At 40.6% G+C, this 18,713-nt stretch overlaps 2 protein-coding genes across 5 annotated transcripts; one reads left to right on the forward strand and one right to left on the reverse strand.

The window, feature by feature from the left end:
- The first annotated feature begins 7,535 nt into the window (after positions 1-7,535).
- LOC115674708 (double-stranded RNA-binding protein 2-like) lies at positions 7,536-11,337 on the forward strand. Its single transcript, XM_030597197.2, has 3 exons — positions 7,536-8,094; positions 9,192-9,411; positions 10,188-11,337. The coding sequence occupies exons 1-3, from the start codon at positions 7,849-7,851 to the stop codon at positions 10,916-10,918; spliced, it is 1,197 nt and encodes a 398-aa protein (XP_030453057.1). The 5' UTR covers positions 7,536-7,848; the 3' UTR covers positions 10,919-11,337.
- A 2,140-nt stretch (positions 11,338-13,477) lies between these two features.
- LOC115674801 (CASP-like protein 5A2) lies at positions 13,478-18,266 on the reverse strand. 4 transcript variants are annotated; one of them, XM_030597319.2, is made up of 4 exons: positions 18,172-18,266; positions 17,676-17,934; positions 15,577-15,709; positions 13,478-13,918 (listed from the first exon to the last, which is right to left on the reverse strand). In XM_030597319.2, exons 2-4 carry the CDS (start codon positions 17,882-17,884, stop codon positions 13,727-13,729), a joined length of 534 nt encoding a protein of 177 aa, XP_030453179.1. In that variant the 5' UTR covers positions 17,885-17,934; positions 18,172-18,266; the 3' UTR covers positions 13,478-13,726. The 4 variants fall into 4 exon arrangements, with proteins under 4 accessions (XP_030453179.1, XP_056169539.1, XP_030453183.1 ...); XM_056313564.1 differs by having other exon boundaries at positions 17,676-17,911; positions 18,172-18,212; XM_030597323.2 differs by lacking the exon at positions 18,172-18,266 and adding an exon at positions 18,145-18,167.
- Between the last annotated feature and the right edge of the window lie 447 nt (positions 18,267-18,713).

The following is an 18,713-nucleotide window of genomic DNA, read 5'->3' on the forward strand; positions in this document are numbered from 1 at the left end:
TGATGGAACTCTCCCCTACTTAATTTCTGACTACATATGACTAAAGTCTCCTTGATTGATTTTCGTTCGTACTTTTCGTGAAACTTTTTGGAGTTTACCGGCAGACGTGGCCGGGGGGCATAACGGTAATAAACCGCGAACGTGGGACCCCTCGGCTCCACCGACGGTGGTGGGGGTCCCGATCCGATGCGGCGGGGCCCCACCGCGAAAGTAGATGATAAGAGTTCTTTGATTTTGTCCCTTCACGCAAAAAAAAACAAAACAAAGAAAGAGGTTGGAGTTACATGATTGAAGGTAATTCGCATTTACGTGATAAGCACACGCTTTTGCGCTCGACTACTTCAATCTACTACTGATGAACAATCGCATAGCATCTATGTGCCGACGGCGATTATGGTGGTTTGTATTTTGATCTTGATCTAAATTGCTGCCAAAGCCGGAAATTGTTGATACTGAACTTGGGATCCGCTTGCCGGACGACATCCCCGCTTCCAGAATTGATCCGCAACATAAAGTCCGGGTTGAGGCGTCCGGATTTGGGACTCGGGTTGGTGTTCCCATACTCGGAATCGGTGATTGGAAGGGGAGGGGTGCAGAGGATTGAACTAGGGTTTTAGAAAGCCCGACGATTTACTTGAACGAGCTCTTCACCTTGCCTAGGCATTTCTCTTGGTAGGTTGTTAGGCCGCGGTTGACAAGCAGTGGCAATTGGTGATTCCACCGTTATAGACACTCGGCACCCAAGCAATGTGTAGTGCACTATAGTGATCCAACCGTTTTGGGGATCAGCACATACACACCGACTTTCTAATTATCGGCGGCAACCTTGTCATTGCCAAATAGATAAGGGTAAAGTGGTGTCTGATCTAAACCCAATGCGGTCGAAATGAATGACCTCCCAAATGGTATAGTACTGTCGCGTCAATCCCGTCACTTTCCCATGTGGAGCTCTATGATTGGAACCAAAATAAATAAGCGAAGCCTCTATATAAGTCCATTTTTAGGGCATGACCTCGGGATCAAACTTGAATCTCAACGATTAAAAATAATCGATCAAACACGATAAATTGGCTCTTGAGCGTCCAAAAGGCCACCTTTGATGAAGAGGACCCATATTGTCATGTGGCTGTCCATTCTTGTTTTTCTTTTTTCAACAAGGCATGACCTCTTCGAAATCATGACTAAACAAGATGATTCGTGGATTCTAATTGCCAGAAAATCATCATCGACCTTTAATAAAAAAAAAATCAAAATAAATTTTGACACAAGGTAATTTATATCACGATCCTAAAGTTCATTTGTTATTTTTTTTATCCAGGTTTGGATCCTAATCTCCAAAAATTAGGAAATTAACTCAAAATAAAAACGGGTCTCAATTGACGACCGACTCGAGAGAGGCTAGCCGGCGTCGTGGCCCCCTCGGCCGTTAGATCTCTGGTGCACTTTTCATGAATCATTTCATTGTACTCTTCAAGTTTCTGGTTAAATTTTTCTTCGTTCCCCTCTATTTCGTTCGATGATTTCACAATTTTTTCACCTCGCTAAAGTTTGTATTCACCGGCCTCGCTCGTAATTATAGTAGTAGAAACGAACTAAATTTAAATATAGCCAAAAAATCATGACAAATAATCAAAAATCGACTCGAGGATATCCTTGGAATTTATGTGACATGCTAGAGTCGATCCAAAATACATAAATGACGGGATTAGAGATATGAACTTAGTCTAGTACACTATAGCTGATCAATTTGTTGAAACTAAAAAAAAAAGGAACAAAAAAGAAGAAGAAATCAATGGAATGTTATTCCATCTTGTATTATTTGTTGTGTACATAAAATGCAATGGGCTCGATCTAAGCAAGCTTTGCTACCAATAAGAGAAAAAGGGCTAAGGCAGTCCTGGTCATGACACGTGTATGGGCCGGATTGTCTGCGGACAGAAGCCCAAGAGGTTAACTCACGGGCCCGTTCTATTCATTCGAATGAAGTTAAGCTTTCCATATGGTATTGAATTCACCCTATACGATAGTACCCGTAATCCTAACCAACTTGATCTAGGGCAACAAATATGCACGAGCCATTTCTCGACGTATGCGTTTGAAAAGCCCAAACACATCTTTCTCCCTATTTTGGATTTTAGCTCCACGGAACTATATGCTATTCTCGAAATACGGAAAGGGATAATGACACAAACAGTCTCTGAACTTTGCCCTTAATGTGCAATTTAGTCCATGGACTTTTAATTTGTTCAATCTAGTCTCTAAGCTTTAGCCTAATGTTCAATATGGTCCTTGAACTTTAAATTTGTTCAATTTAGTCTCTAAACTTTTGGTACATGTTCAATTTAGTCCCTGGACTATATGAAAATGTTCAATGTAGTCCCCGAATTTGAATTGATGGATGGAAGGACTACATTGAACATTTTCATATAATTCAGGGACTGAATTGAACATGTACCAAAAGTTCATGGATGACATTAAACAAATTAAAAGTTCGGGACCACATTGTACATTGAGTTAAAATTCAGGGACTACATTAAACAAATTAAAAGTTCAGGGACCAAATTGCACATTGAGCCAAAGTTTAGAGACTGTTTGTGTCATTTTCCCATACGTAAAGGTCTAGGTAGGCTTATTTGTCTTAAGTGACATAAAAAAGGAGGAGTTAAGTACTCTTTTTTAATGACTTAATTTTTTAGGAAAATCGGAATTGTTAGAACCGACGTTCCTTTTTGAAGGGCCGAATAGAAAGGATTTCGGTTATAGTTTTCCTTGCGATGGTCCAGGACGAGGCGATATTTCAACAAAGATGTGGATCATGAAGGATTGCTCGACGAAATATGAATAGGAGGAACCTCAAAGTGGCTCTATCTCATTGTATTTCATCCATATCTTAGGGGTTATATCACGTATGAAACTTAATAGTATGCCACTTCTACGGATAGCTTGTAATGCCGCATCTTTTATACTTCCTTACCGTGGCAAGTCTTTGCGAAATAACTCCAATGAGAAGAAAAAAGAAGGCGTTAAAAGACGGCCCCGTTGAAATAAGATCCACATAGGAAAAAGCACTTATTTGTTGATTACTAGGAGCACATGTCAATAACTATAATGGAAAAAAAAATGGGAATGTCAACGCATGTCTCTTTCTCCTTCAAGTTTACCTACTATAGTACCAGCGTGAATATGATCTCCACCGGCCAATTGAGTGGACCAAACTTGTGCCTGTCCTCTTTCATTGAAGAGGAAAATAGACTGGCTATCTCATTCTATGGATGACGTGATAAGAAAGCGGCGATTTGAAGTAGGTTCACATGGAGTTCATGGCTTAACAAGAACAATCCCTCGTTTGCGCAACTCGATTGGCTTAATTTAGTCGGTCGTGATAATGCAAATGCAAGTTTTACGCCATCTGTCGCCCAATTCGGGATTAGATGAAGATAGAACGATGGTTTTGGTCACTAACCAAGTACAGTAATCGCCCGAGCTCCACACTAATCATATGTGGAATCTCCTTCTACCCGTTGCATCCACTTTGATGGTGCCCTTTCTCCGGGCAAAAGTTTGCACTCTCCGTTGTTAATCGGACATCCATGGACACGATCCGTTATTATAAAGGGAATAGGAACATATCGTAGTTTGGTTTCTTCGATGTTGTAATTTCATCTGCCTTTGCGAAGGAGGGATTGGTTACGATAATCGAATCATCGTTAGGGAGGATTTCATAAAATTCAAAGGGCGAACGCCGACTTAGGATCAGACCATGACGGGAGAGCCCTAAAATAAGAAGTAAAACTCCCTCGACGAAAATAAAAGAAAAATGGAAAACAATGTGCTGTCTACATTAGATGAACGCATTGACCTTAGATGACAATGTTATCGGCGGGTGGTTACAATACACTTATCGAGAAATCAAATCATCATCGAAATGTACATCGAAATGCGTGAAAGCGGTCTTCCGCATTCACCGCCCCTTTCACTAAAAACCTAGAATAAATGTTGCATTTCACATCAAAGTAATTTAATAAGAGCATAGCATTTTCTCCATGTCATTAATCACGTCGTCTCTCTCTAACGAAGACTATGGAGCAACGCATTGCCCTAATTGTTGAATTGGCCGCCTGCCTTCAGCTTGTGTGGAGATTCCAAGTCAAACAGAACTTTAAATACCGCGCTCCCCACAGTGGCATTCTCGTAATTTTCCACGGTCAACTTTCACCAATTTTGGAGGTTAAAAAATTAAAAGCTCTGCTCCTTCCACTTTAATTTTTTTCTGCTCATTTTCATTAAATGCCAACTGACCACTAAGCTCCCCCCCACCACAAAATAATAATAATAATAATAATAAAATGATATCAATTTGAATAATCCGTGAAAGTCTAACCAGAAGGAGAAGGGTATTTTCGTCATTTCATGCGGGCATTCCCCCGTTTGATTATAGTTCTCCTATTTCCTTGGCCATCTTTCTTTCATTACAAACTCTTCTTATATTTATGAAAAAGGGAAAAAAAAGAAGAAGAAAGTTCGCCCAAATAGAAAAAGGAAGAGATATGAAGCTACATGTTGTCAATTGGGCGATACATAGCTTTCAGTCTATCTTGTCATGCAAACATTACTATAGAAAGATTACTCGCATAAAAAAAAAACTATAGAATGAATTCACATGCTAATCTGTTTGATTTGGTTTGAAATCTTTCTAACAAGTCAATTTTAGCTGTCAATCAAATCAGGGTGTTTTTGATTGGGGGAAAACTTCCTAATAAAAAAAAATGTTTTCCGTAGAAATTATTTTTAGAGAAAATAATTAGTCTTTATTTGTTTGTGGTATGCTGAAAATGTGTGATCAAAGACATTTTCGGGTGCTCAGATTTCATTTAGAAAATGGGTGTTGTGTTTTGCAAGCCATCGAGGTTTTTCATCCGCGAAGAGCTAATAAAGAGCACATCGCGAAGAAGGTGAAGAAATTGACGAAGAAAAGTGAAGAAAGTGAAGAGGAACGTTTGTTAAGAGTCACCCACCTGCGCATGGCCGAATTGGTGGGCGCTTTCCTTCCCTCCCCAGAGGTTCTGGGTTCGAATCCCCTCTCGGTTCCGTAATTTAAGTGAGGGGCCATGGCGGTGGGTTGCTGGGCTAGTCTCCCCCGAGGTATAGGCGCCCCGATTACCCGTGCGGGCTCGACCCCGGGGAATGGTGGCGGATCCTCAGTTACCAAAAAAAAAAAACACGTTTGTTAAGAGTCTTAAATGCTTTGGAAAATTAATTTTCCCTATTCAATATTGAGAGTCCATTTTCTTAATTTTAGTATGATTATTTTCATTGATTTGTAAGTGTTTTTCTGCTAACTAATCATTTTCGTCAAACCAAACGCGTAAAGAGTGCAGAAAACTAATTCGCAGAATATCTTTTATTCAAACAAATACACCCTAAAAATAATTCGGAGTGACTTTAAAGCTGATGATTATAGTTTTGTAAAGATCTAACGTGCTTCGTGTAGGAAAAGGCTCATATTCTTGACATTAAGGACGAACTTTCGGAAGTCGCAAACTATATCGAATTAGATAGTATTTTGAAAAAAACATTCGATTAATACACTGTATTTGATTAATATTTCGTTGTGGAATCTGAATTGTATGAAAATGACAAAACCCCCGATCCATTTATAAGATACTTGAAATGACTTTGAACAGAAAAGGGAACGATTAGGTTAGTGGGGTTGTGGAAATTAGTGAGATACTTTCTCATTGCCATGATGATGAAATGAGTTGACTGATGTTGATCCACAAAACGGCAAGGGTTGTCATCAATGATCACATATGCTGCCAACATGAAAAGCATGTAATAACTTGAAATACAAATACTTTAAAAAAATATTTTTTTTATAAATAATCGTTTATAAAAATGAACAAACAAAAAAATATTATTATTGTTCACAAAATGTTCAATAATGAAAATATATTTTATTGGCTAATTATTTCAAATGATACAAGCTATCATTTTAATCATTCATTTTCCACGAAACAAACGGAGCTTTGATAACAAATTCAACCTAGCAATGCTATATATGTTTAACTTATTTTACCATTAAATTACTCAAAAACGGACTCGATTCTTTTTCGGGCGATTCGCTATTTTCGGGTATCATGATTTTTGAGGGAAATGCATGGAGTTTCACTATGATTCATCATTAGATTTTCAATAATCCGAATCAGAATCGTCATAATTATAGCATAGTGTTACGGGCCGGCAGTTCCTTGGTCGCGGAATAGCCCGTGTGGCGCCTAGCGCATCATTCACATCATGGCAACCCTCGTTCATTAGCTGTTCAATATAACACTTTAGGTACGACAATTAGTTTCGGCCTGCCTTGACCTCATCAGGAGAGCGGCATCAGCTCCCTACTGGTTTGTGCACAGGAGGCCAACCCCCGCCTTCAGAGCTCCTAAAGTATATTAGAACTCTTATCACCCGCCATCCAAACACCACTTTCACGACCCAGTTGTATTTATTCCTTATGCGTCCTCACTCTTTACTCGATAATCCCGAACACCACTCACAAGAGTATAGGAGCACGAGAGAATCACGGTCCGTGACAATAGCGTGAAGGAAAGATCATACGTAAATAAAGGGTATGTTATGTTCATGCTTCGTCAAAAACAAAAGACAGCTCTTTGCTTTCTCCTCACAATCTAAGACATTATCTATATGTCAAGAATTATACAAAGAAAAAGAACACGGCACGTGAATCTAGCGTGCCAAAATTATAGTGTTGTAAAAATTAAAAGGTATAAAAAGGTAAAAAGGAAAAATCAAAGTTAGATCTGATTAAGCAATCGACATCATATCAAGAAAAAGAGTGAAAATATCACTATTAACCAAATGCCTTTCGCAGAAGACAATTTGGAATTGGCATACTTTGCGGCTTTTGCCAATTCAACGCATTGAATCGAATGCTCCGTTAACATAATACCGTCTTCAAAGATATTGAATGCAGCAAACTGCAGAGTTTTCGTTCTTCTTCATTAATAAGTAAAAAGAAAAACTTTTTCATAACATCAGCCGATATTGAAAATTCTCGATCGAAATTCAATTTTTTATGAAGCGACGTTAGGTATTCTATACACATCCGGTGCTCCTTTTAGTCCAAGTTGAGGACGATACTATACGAAATATGACCGGTCGATCCCGTGGAATTTCATGGCCGAAATAGAATAAAATAAAAAGGAAAATACGCGGAGGAGAAAAAAAATGGAAAGAAAAATAGAAATTTTAATCAATTTAAACAAAAGCCGCAAAGAAAATCTACGAAAAGATCACATCCCATGCAGCAAAACTTTCTGTTGACTCCCATCCATATATATATATATATATATATATATGTATGTATATAATGTATAATGTATAATACATATAATATATAATAAAACTCCTCAAATAAAATAATTAAAAAAAAATAGAAAAAAGAAGAAAAAGAAGAAGAAAGACCCCATTTCATAATTTCACCCATCTCCCTCTTCTCTCTCCTTCCTTCAGCTCTGGTCTTCAGTCTTCGCTTTCTCTGCCCGAAGAAAATCAAACCGCGTCTCTCTCTCTCTCTCTCTCCCTCTCTCTCTCCAACCCTAAGCAGAGAAAGTCTCGATCTTTCGCCGGAGGAATGCGATCTCCGGCGAGCCCCCGCCCGTGAGCGAGCGCCTCCTCCGTCGTCTCCCCGGGGACCTCGACTCGCTGCTCGCCGCCGGCGCCGGCGGATGCTCTCGAGCTAGGGACCGGCACCGGCAGCAGCTGGTGGTTCGACTGCCGTCGCGAGGGGGCGAATTTCGGCTTCGAGAAGCGAGGCGGGCGGCGGCGGCGACCATGTACAAGAACCAGCTGCAGGAGCTGGCGCAGCGGAGCTGCTTCAACCTCCCCTCCTACGCCTGCATCCGGGAAGGCCCCGACCACGCGCCGCGCTTCAAGGCCGCCGTGAACTTCAACGGCGAGACCTTCGAGAGCCCCAGCTACTGCTCCACCCTCCGCCAGGCCGAGCACTCCGCCGCGGAGGTCGCCCTCCACTCCCTCGCCACTCGCGGCCCTTCCCACTCCCTCGCCGCTCGAATCCTCGTGAGCTTTCCCTTTGGCCCTCCCTCGTCTCGTGCTATCCGATCGCCGTTTCGCCTGTTTGCCGCTTTGATGCGTCTCTGTATGACCGCTGTGGTGTTTGATTTGGAAGTAGCTCTACTAGATGTCCGTTTCTCTCTGATTAGGTCTCTAACCGTCCATAGGTGCCGTTTTAATGCGCCGGTTCTGGCTGCTCATGCGTCTCTAACATGCTTGCGTGTTGAATCCACGGTGTATGTGTGTGTGTGTTTTCGGCAATTTCAGCGACATGGGGAAATGGATCCAAGTAAAGTCAATTCTTTTTTACTTTTCTGGCTTCTGTATCATCTCAATCAAGCAGACCTATAAACTTTGGAGCTAAACAAAGAAATTTATGATTCCGTGAAGCGTAAAATTGTCAGAGTACTCGATTCTTGCAATCATGCTGATGCGCCATCACAATGCTTCACCGAGTGTTACTTTTAAGATATTCGCGAGAGTTAAAATGGGCAATTCAAGATAGAGGTCTGGCTGGTTCTTGTTTTGGGAGATTTAGGAGCTGGCACAATAAAAAGCCTAGGATAATAACTGAGCAGACTTGGGGGTGAGGATTCTTGGAGAACTGTAGGCATCGTGGTTTCTTCTTTCTGATGGTTCCGAATTTCATTTTACATTTGAGTTTCTTTTCTCTGTTCAATCTACATCTGAGCATTATAGTTTCATAGGCAATTTGTGTCCTTTTCTTTCCACTTTCTCAGACATAGAGTTGGATAGTCAAATGACATATTTGTTGATTAGTGGGTTAATGGTCATTGCTCTTAAGCGGCCACACCTTTTATATACTTTTTGTCATCATCATTAGTATTTTGTTTAAGTTTAGATTTAGTAGTGGTCATCGTTAGGTAGGCTCAGGCCGGGTCTCTCCTAATATGTTTCCGAAGCCCGCCCATACAACAGAATTTATAAAGCAATTTTCGGGCAAGTCTTTCTCATGTAAGACCTTTGCCCAAGCCAGTCCATTTACCTCGTGGCCTGCCCATTGATCGCCTTTACTTGTGAGGATATCCATCATTGCAGGACAAGTGTTCCTTTCTTAATTTAAATGTGTTTTCCATTGTTAGGATGAGACAGGGGTTTATAAAAACCTCTTACAGGAGATCGCACAGAGAGTTGGAGCTCCATTGCCACAATACTTAACATTTCGATCAGGCCTAGGCCACCTGCCTGTGTTTACAGGCACGGTAGAGTTAGCTGGAATCATTTTCACTGGAGAACCTGCCAAGACAAAGAAACAAGCAGAAAAGAATGCAGCAATGGCAGCTTGGTCGTCTCTGAAGCAATGTAAGCATTTCTAAATTTTATCTGGTCAAAGTTTTAAATATCATGCGATAATTGCATGCTATGCTGGTAAAGAAAAAAGCCTAAACACTGCCTCGCGATACTTGCATGCTATGCTTGTAAAAGAAAAGGCCCAAACACTGCCTCCGGTTTTTTTCTTTTCTATGCAATGTTTCAGTGCATAAATCCTGTTGAATCTCTCTTAATGAAAGGCAGGCTCCATGGGTTTTTAAAGGTGATTTGAAACTAAATAGTGTTGTGTGTGGTTGTCATTTTCCTGATTCCTGTGTATCTTACTTTATGCGCGATTGTTACGTTGTCTTAGGACAACATCTTTATTGCTGAAGATGAGGGTTCGAGGGCCATAAGAATGCCAACTAGAATTGTGTCGCATTTATAAAAAAAAAAAAACCCACTTGCGGTACACTCTGTTTGTGGTTAAGAGAGGGGTTATTTTGGACTGGAGTGATGACAGGACCTACTTTGAGTACACTTTGTTTGGGGCTAAGACCGGGGTTGTTTTAGATTGAAGTGATGGCAGTTTCTGGAAATAGTTTCAGCTAACCCACCTTCAGTGATTTATCTAGCTTAAGGCACATAAGACTGCTTCTTTCCCTTCCTGCAATAGTGTCAATTCCTGTATTTTTGTTAGAGCGCTACTCTCCCACCTGATATGGTTCCATAGGTGCAAGCCTTTTAGAGTAATGTCGATTCTGCTGCATGTGTGGATGAGTTAGTCTCTGATATTTGAATATTGTTGACTTTTCATTTATGTGCAGTGTCGAAAGAAACTGCTAGTACATCATCTGAGCCAGAGCACAATGATGAGCTGGAGCAGACAACAATAGCACGAGCTTTACTTAACTATCGTTCAAAGGAGAAGGTAGCATTGGCCAACTCCCCCAGCGGCTCGATACCATTTGCAAAGAAGTTTCAAATTCAAAATCTAAGACCACCTAGCCCACAACCTCCACCTGTCGCCACATCAAAGATCCTTCCTCTATTTTGCCAAAAAGCAGCTTCTCGAGTCAGACCTTCACCAACATCCACAAATGATAAGCCCTTGCCAGTTCCAAGGTCTCCATCTGTGGAATCTCGTGGGGCCCGCCTGCAGAAGTTCCCAGCTGCTGGAGCTGCTCCTTACGTCCCCATTCAGCAGTTTAGGGCACCATGCCGTGGTATTGCACCCCCAGTGACAATAAGAACTGTAGCACCAGTATACGCCGCTCCTCTCCGTCTACCACCTTCAGTGAGATTGCCACCTCCAGTCGTGCAGGCATCACCAGTGGGTGTCGCCCCACCTGTCTGTACCAGACAAGCTGTGCCTGTATTTACTGCACCACCGGCCCAGAAGGAGAATCCTCCTACAGTTTACAAAGAACCTCCTGTTCTCAATTCTCCTGTTTCATGTGATGCGTCTCTATCTGTTATGGACGAAAGGAAGACTGCAACTGCCAAGCAGCAGCAAGAATCTGAGGTAGCACAGAAATTGAAAGAACTTGAGATTTGAGGGGTGTTATGGGAAAATTAGGAATTTGTGAACAGTGTTATGGCTCCTGTTGCCTTAGGTTTGTTTTTTTGTCTTCTCACCTTGTTACATCAGTGCCCTTCTCTTCTGATATATTCTCTCTCTCTCTCTCTCTCTCTCTCTCTCTCTCTCTCCCAATTTTGCTTTGTCCTCTCTCTTCTGATGATGGAGTTGTCCAGTTCTCTTTCTGAGCTGCATATGCAATAGGTTAAATTAGCTAGCTTCTGTTCTGAAGATGCGGCACTTTTTGCTGCGGCACTTTCTTCAGATTCAGCAGCTGCCCCATTCCCTTTTTCTCCTATCAGTAATTCATGAACATTTTGGGTTCGCGAGTAGTGATTTGAATTATATTGTCCCGTTCTTGACTCGTAATCAATACGAGCTTGAAGTTTCATTCGCAACTTCCAGAATTTGTTCGTAGAGGCTTCGTTCCATGTCTCAATGATAAAACCGAGACAAGAGTATGATGCATTTAATGAACTTTGTTTGCCGCGTCGCCCCTGAAGGGCCCGCGCATTGTGCTGGCAGCAGTTGGTCGATAAAGCAGAGGATCGTTCAGATATTTATGCACGTAATGAGTGTGACGTGACATGATCCGTTCCGTGAACCTTTACAATGAGTGCTTTCTTTTTGAGAACCAGAGAATCTGCTTCTGATGGATCGGATGATTGAGAAGGAGAATCCGTCTGGTTCCCTCCTGAGAGCAACAGGCAATGGAAGGATGTGTGATGATGTGAGGCTTAAGCATATTTCAGGGTTTTGCAACTTAGGACGCGAATGGTAACCATTCTGCTTCAGAAATCAAATTCTTGCCAAAAATTGATTTCTGGAGGAGAAATCTATTTGGTAAAACATGACTAATTCTGCTCTAGAAATTGATTTCTAGAACAGAAATTTGTTTTGATTTGTTGATTTTTTTTGCACCTAAAAAAATTAAAATTTTACTTAAAGTGGGTGACCATAGGTATTATAAGCCTTTCTGTGAAGTTTTGAAATTTTTGATTTTTTTTGGGTACCTCAAAAAATTTAAATTTCACTCAAAGTAGATGGCCACAGGTATTCTAAGCCATTTTGTAAAGTTTTTAAATTTTTTATTATTTTATTTTATTTATTTTTTTGGGCACCTCAAAAAATTTAAATTTTACTCAAAGTCGGTGGCCACAGATATTATAAGTCATTCTGTGAAGTTTTGAAATTTTTAGTTTTTTATTTTATTTTTTTGGGCACCTCAAAAAATTTAAATTTTACTCAAAGTGGGTGGTCACAGGTATTCCAAGCCATTTTGTGAAGTTTTGAAATTTTTTTATTTTTTTTATTTTTTTTGGGCACCTCAAAAAATTTAAATTTCATTCAAAGTGGGTGGCCACAGGTATTTTAAGCCATTCTGTGAAGTTTTGAAATTTTTGATTTTTTGATTTTTTTGGGCACCTCAAAAAATTTAAATTTCACTCAAAGTGGGTGGCCACGAGTATTCTAAGTCATTCTGTGAAGTTTTGAAATTTTTGATTTTTTGATTTTTTTTGGACACCTCAAAAATTTAAATTTCACTCAAAGTGGGTGGCCACGAGTATTCTAAGTCATTCTGTGAAGTTTTGAAATTTTTGATTTTTTGATTTTTTTAAAAAAATTCACCAAATTTCATATTTTCCCGAAATCTAATTTTTTTTATTTTCTGGAAATTTTTATGAAATTTTCTAGAATTTTTCAATTTTTATGCATTTTCTGAAAAAAAAAATTTGTGAGAAAAGAGGGAGAATGCATTCCGGAAGAGAGAAACTACAAAAAGTAGCGTTTCTTTTTCTTGCCAAAAACTTATTCTGGAATCAAGAATGCATTATGGAATCAAGTATTTTTAACAAACGCATTTCTATTCCAGAATGTAAAAATCGCTCCAGAATGTATTCCGGAAATTTTTTAACAAACGCATTTCTGTTCCGGAAGGCATTCTGAAACAGAAATTCTGCTCCAGAATGGATTCCATGCGCAGCCCTTAGTAGCTCCTCTCCTGGTGTAATTTTTCTGAGTCTTTTTGAGGACTAGTCACGACAGCGGTGCATGAGCTTTTTGATACCTGCGGATGCCTGACGCACCTGACGTTTTCGGTCCGAGCTGTCCTCAAGGTACTTGTATTCACTGTTTTAGTCATGCCTTTGGCTTGTTTCCCATCCATCAAAGGACATCCTCCACAATGTCCGAACCTTCACGTTTTCAGTGTTGAACGTCAATGTTCGCGATTAATAGAGTATTGGTAGATTAGGTTGGGTCGATTATACGCATTATGCAGCTCCAAAGGCATTATAATCATGTGAGCGAATCAAAATTTCTTTTAGCTTATTAGGGAGCGGAACACCATAGCATGTTCCTCTGTCCCGTATCGCAAATGCAGGGGTTGGAAATTGGTTCCATGGCATCTAATGCAGACGTATGTCACCAAAACTTAGTGTGCATTGAGACTGTTGTATCAGGCCTGCCGCCATTCCCGTTACACAATGCCTTCACACCTACATAAGTGAACAAAGCCAGCATTTGTAAAATCCAATAGAAAGCAAAAGAAAAACCCTTCCAGAGCCAAACAATGCCACGAGGCTGGTCCGACCAATTCACACTACATCGTCAAGACTCGCCCCGGCCTACTTTACAGTCCTATTCACAAAAGACACGACTCGAGCAAGTCTATGCCTTAGGGGTATCGAGAAAAAAAAATTATGGCACACCAGAAAGGCTCTTCAAATCCGAGATGGAGTTTCCAGCTGGCTTCCTTCTTCTCCTTAGTCCTGCCTCGCTATGTCTTCATCGGGATGCCAGCGACCAAAAATTGAAAAGAAAAGATGGCAAAGCAACAAACCAACTAATGAATGCCATCGCTGTGGCAGTTTCAAACTGTGCACAGTGGTTCCGGGAACAGTTAGAGAGATCATTGTCAATAAGGACTGTAATGCCTGCCGATGCACATGCTGCTGCAAATATGAGAGTGGAAGTGATCTGCGAGTGCAACGCAAATGCAAACAATCTTAGAATTCTTTCTGAAGACCAGTTACCTATAGTATGATTGTGATGAACACAAACTCGACATTCAGAACCTAGACATCAAACATTTGATCAGCAGGAAGCATGATATGAAAAGGTGCGATTGCAAAATAAGATTAACCTTCATATGAGAAATCCAATCTAGGTTTTAACTTTCTTAATTGAATAGGTCAAGTCCATTTGTTAGCCCCGTCAAATTTCGAATCAAGCTCGAAACACTTACTCTTCGACCCTTAAGCAGGTCAAAAAAGTCACATGCTTGTGAAAAACACATCTTTACCAGGTCAAACAACTTTCAACCAATGATAACATATCAACGATTTTCACAAGAATCATGACTTAAAGGTGACAACCCAAGAGGATTCTTACATTGAGGAACTCAGATAGCATGGAAAGCAAACTCTAAACACAACTCTAATTGTTTAATTCTGTCAATAAACAAGATTACATCTTCTAACGGCACACATATACTGAGGCATACTAGAAACCTAACCCTATGAAAAATAGTTTATCCTTGGCCAAAAAAGATTATTTTGGAGGTTGAACTGTAAACAAGATTATTTCATTGAAAATCAAATGTTTATCCTTGGCCAAAAAAGGAAAAATAGTTGATCTCAAGTCAAGCCTGAAGCTCCCACAAGGATAACTGAAAATGACCTCATTTTGGAGGTTGAACTGTGCATCAGATTTTCTTTAATGGTCCAACCGATGGAGGTAAAGACATTCAATTGAGCCTCCTTAAGTTTTGAAGCGTTTTGAAGCCATAAATTGCTCCACAAGAGGTTTGGGACACCAAAACTGATTCCAATTTATGAGTGTAAGGATTTCTAATTTATAATCCAATACAAACACTTCCAAAAAAAAAAAAAAGTCACTCAAGCAAACTGATGTCACAAAGACAACCAACAGACTGATGTTAGTAAAGTAACTTTGGAATATCCTCTGGGATAGATGGGATAGATGCTACGGTCAGTTCACCCCTGTCAGTTCCCGTTCAGACACTTACAATGTCAGTTTAACAACATACTAACATTTCCTCCAGTGGTAACAACTACTGCCTGTACAATTAAGCTAACCTATAATCACATTGCAAGTATATCATCTGCTCTCTGTCCTCCCCCAATCCAACCACAGAGAGAGAGAGAGAGAGAGAGAGAGAGAGAGAGAGAGAGAGAGAGAGAGAGAGAGATCATCAACTTAAGCTATATCCTAAGAAACAAGTATGAAGGAAAGAGGAGGAGAGGAGAGAAGAAGAAAGGGAATGGTAAGGGCAGTGGAGGGTGAAGGGCTTAGGTTGGCCAGTCAGCTGGAACAAGACAGCTTATAGTCGCCTGACAAATATAATCAAGAGCAGTAAAACTAACCGTGGAAATGAATCTGCAAGTATTCTACCATAAATTTCGCATTTAATAAAGGAAAACAAGATGTCAGCAGGTGGGGAGGAAACTACTCGAAATGCACTAATGGAATTGCACCCCAACATTGGCAGACGATGAAACTTTAAGAATTCATCTTAGGGGAAAGGATCAAGAAAGAAAAATGCAAACATATATCAGATCAAAAGGGGATCCTCTGTTTTTTGTCCATGAAACTACTTGGTATACATATCTTACCCCATCACCCATGGCAAAGAACACCACCACTCGATAATTCTGCAGCAAGCGCCCCACTAGAAGGGCATATATGTCCACAACAGCCAATGAAAAACTCCATATGCTCTGTAAGCCAGTAGCTGCTACAAGATAGCTGATACAACAGATATAAAAAACTTCAGTGGATAAAGTTATAAACAGAATGAATAAGGCCTGGTACCGCATATTATTTAGTCAACCACCAACACGAACCAGAAAAGGTTAAATTAGCAGACATGGAAAATTTATAATATCGGATGCAGGCATCTCTGACAAAGTTCTCAAAGCCTCATGAGCACAAGAACCAATCAAAGGCTCAGTGAAGGTTGAGCAAATGCAACCCAGACATAGGTTATAAACAACCATTATCTCTTGAAAGACTCTAATGGTCCCATCAACTATGATGACAGTAAATCGCGTTCAAGCAAGACAATGATCACCCAACCCAGTCATCAACATTGCAATCTCAATGTTCCCATGGAATAACAAAGATACAACTTCGGATAAGTATGTCAAATTCCTTTTTGTTGTACTGTCACAAGCAAAAACCTTGATCCAAAGAAAACTATATAAATATATACATAGAATCAAAGGGAACATTGCGTAAACTGTCTTACAAGAATAACGAAGATCACACATGACGGTAGTAAAGGATAAGGGTGGCGAGGTCCAGGTAGATACATTCCGTGGTAACTAGTTCCAAAACTTTTGAAAGTATTTAGCGTAAAAGGCCCCTTGATTACCGAGAATAGAGCCAGTGGAAAGGGAATGAGATCCTTGTTCCCTTTCCTAACAAAATTTTGTAGCTTGGATGAAGGGGAATGGAAATCGAAAATTGGAAGGAAAAGTGCTCCATTACCTTGTTTTCACTAATATGAGGAAAGGTGAGAATGAGAAAAATGTAACCATCATGGTAACTTTTATAAATAGAGCAATAACTGGGGCTTCAATTTGCAAGTTTCTTTTGGGGTCAAAAAAGAGCTTTTGCAACTTTCTTTCAAGAAGAAAATTTGAATGGTAAAAATAATTTTTATATTTACCATTTTCATAGATTTACAGTAATTCGAATATATAGAATTCAATTCCTATATTCAATTAAGGTGTTAACAAATGAGGAAATTTAGATTACTATGACTCGGATTCCTTCTCATTTCTTCCGATTCCTTCTATTTTATCCTCATCGCCTTTAATCAAATTAACCAAACTAGACCTAAGGCTGAGAATTACCAAGAAATCTACCTTATAGCCTCTGCTGTTGATCCAACCAAGTAAACTATGGCAATTACTCATGATGCAACATATAACTGCATTCCTTGAAACAGAGAGTCTGCCAGTAGTAGACCAACAGACCTGGAAAGGGAATGACCATTCTAGCGAAGAGTGCAAAATGCAGCTCACCCATAAAGAGAAAGGTAGTTCTTCTTAACAATTGGTTAGCTTTGAATTAAAAAAATACTGGATCCAAGATTTAATGACACTCAGACATTGCAATGTCTGTGATGAAAGTCCCTAGAAATAGACTTAATTTGAGTCCTCAATGATGAATTCCATTTCTTCCTAGCTGTCGCACAAAGTCCATTTTTTCCTAGTTGCCGCACAAAGACCACAATACAAAACGATGTACTTTACTGCTTCTTCATAAGCATTCTATAAGCCTGGTTCTTTCTCCAAAAATCTCGAGTTTATGTATTTTTTTGCTTTTTATAGCAACTGCGACTCGGACTTCACAGACTGCGTATATCCTTAATTTAGTATGAAAGCATAAAGAAGAGATCATATAAGAGTAAAATGTTACTATTGACAGATCTATGCCATTCCAAGTTTCAAAACATGCCAATATGCTCTTTCTGTCAAGTATCGCCCTAATACCCACCCTTTCTTTCCATGAGCAGCAAAATTCAAACTCCTAGAGATTCATTGACAAACCACAACTATCAATTTTCTAGAATAACGGAATAAGCACCGGCCATAACAGAAAAGTCTCTAATAAACCACGTAAACAAGCATATACATGATTGACATACAAATAGAAATGGATAACCATTGTAAAGATTTTTCAGATGCAGGTCGCGAAGTAATACCGGAAGGCTGTCACGGAGGGGAAATCGCTGGTAGTGGCCATAACACAGAGTGCGGCAGCTGCAAACAGGAACTGGAAGAAACGCAAGGCGAGCCCGCCGAGCGTGGCGGGCATGCCCTGTATATCCTTCATCCTGACTCTCGGCGCATTCGCGCCTTCCATCGTAGGCGGATCCTCCACTGGGTGAACCAAGGCATGGCTCACGTTCATATCTCCACACCAACCCTCAAATCATAGCTGCCCTCGCCTCGACACAAATCCTATCAAAAACATTCGGTAAGCGATTCATATCCAATCTCAACACCCCAAGTTAACTGAAAACTAATCAACTCTACCCACCTAAAAACATTCCCACAAACGGGAATCCAGCGCCGAATCAGAGACCGAACAAAAAGCACCCATTTAGCTAAAAAACATCCAACGAGCTCGCGGCGATAGAAAACTTCGAAAAGATCAGATTTTGAACACACCCAGATCAGACACTGGCGAATTCGAACCTGATATCCGGCGCGGCCGGCGGAGAAACGGGAACCCTAGATCCCCGGTTGGGGGTGGGGGGGGGGGGGGGGGGGGATGTTCGCCGGCGGCGGATCAAACACTGGATCGGAGAGTGTGCTGTGTGGATCGAGGGAGCCGGTGGGGGCGGGGGTAGAAGAGATTCGAGGGAGGGAAGAGGGGGGGAAGTTGGTGGAGATGGAAAGAGGGAGTTGGAGGTCTGCAAGGGGGGGAAAGGAGAGAAGTTGAGTTTCGATCGTTGTTCTTCTTCCAATAAAGGCGCGTCGCTCTAGCGTTCGGCACTTGCCACTCCTTTTCCATCATCTTTGTAAAATTTATAGGGAAAATTCCAAATCAGTACTCAAAATGGGACCATTTTCTAAAAAAAGAGTTCAAAATTGACATGATATCAAATAAGGGCCTAAAATGCCCAATCAATCTCAAATAAGGACCCGAAATGCCCAATTAGTGTCAAGTAAGGGTATGGGTTCGCCGGCCGATCAAATGCTCACCGGCCGACGAGCACATCACTGTTCCGATCGCC

The sequence above is a fragment of the Syzygium oleosum genome, unplaced genomic scaffold (genome assembly GCF_021117445.2).
Source record: "Syzygium oleosum isolate NSW1041296 unplaced genomic scaffold, Sole_v2.1 Sole_v2.07, whole genome shotgun sequence".
NCBI classification, from domain to species: Eukaryota; Viridiplantae; Streptophyta; class Magnoliopsida; order Myrtales; family Myrtaceae; genus Syzygium; species Syzygium oleosum.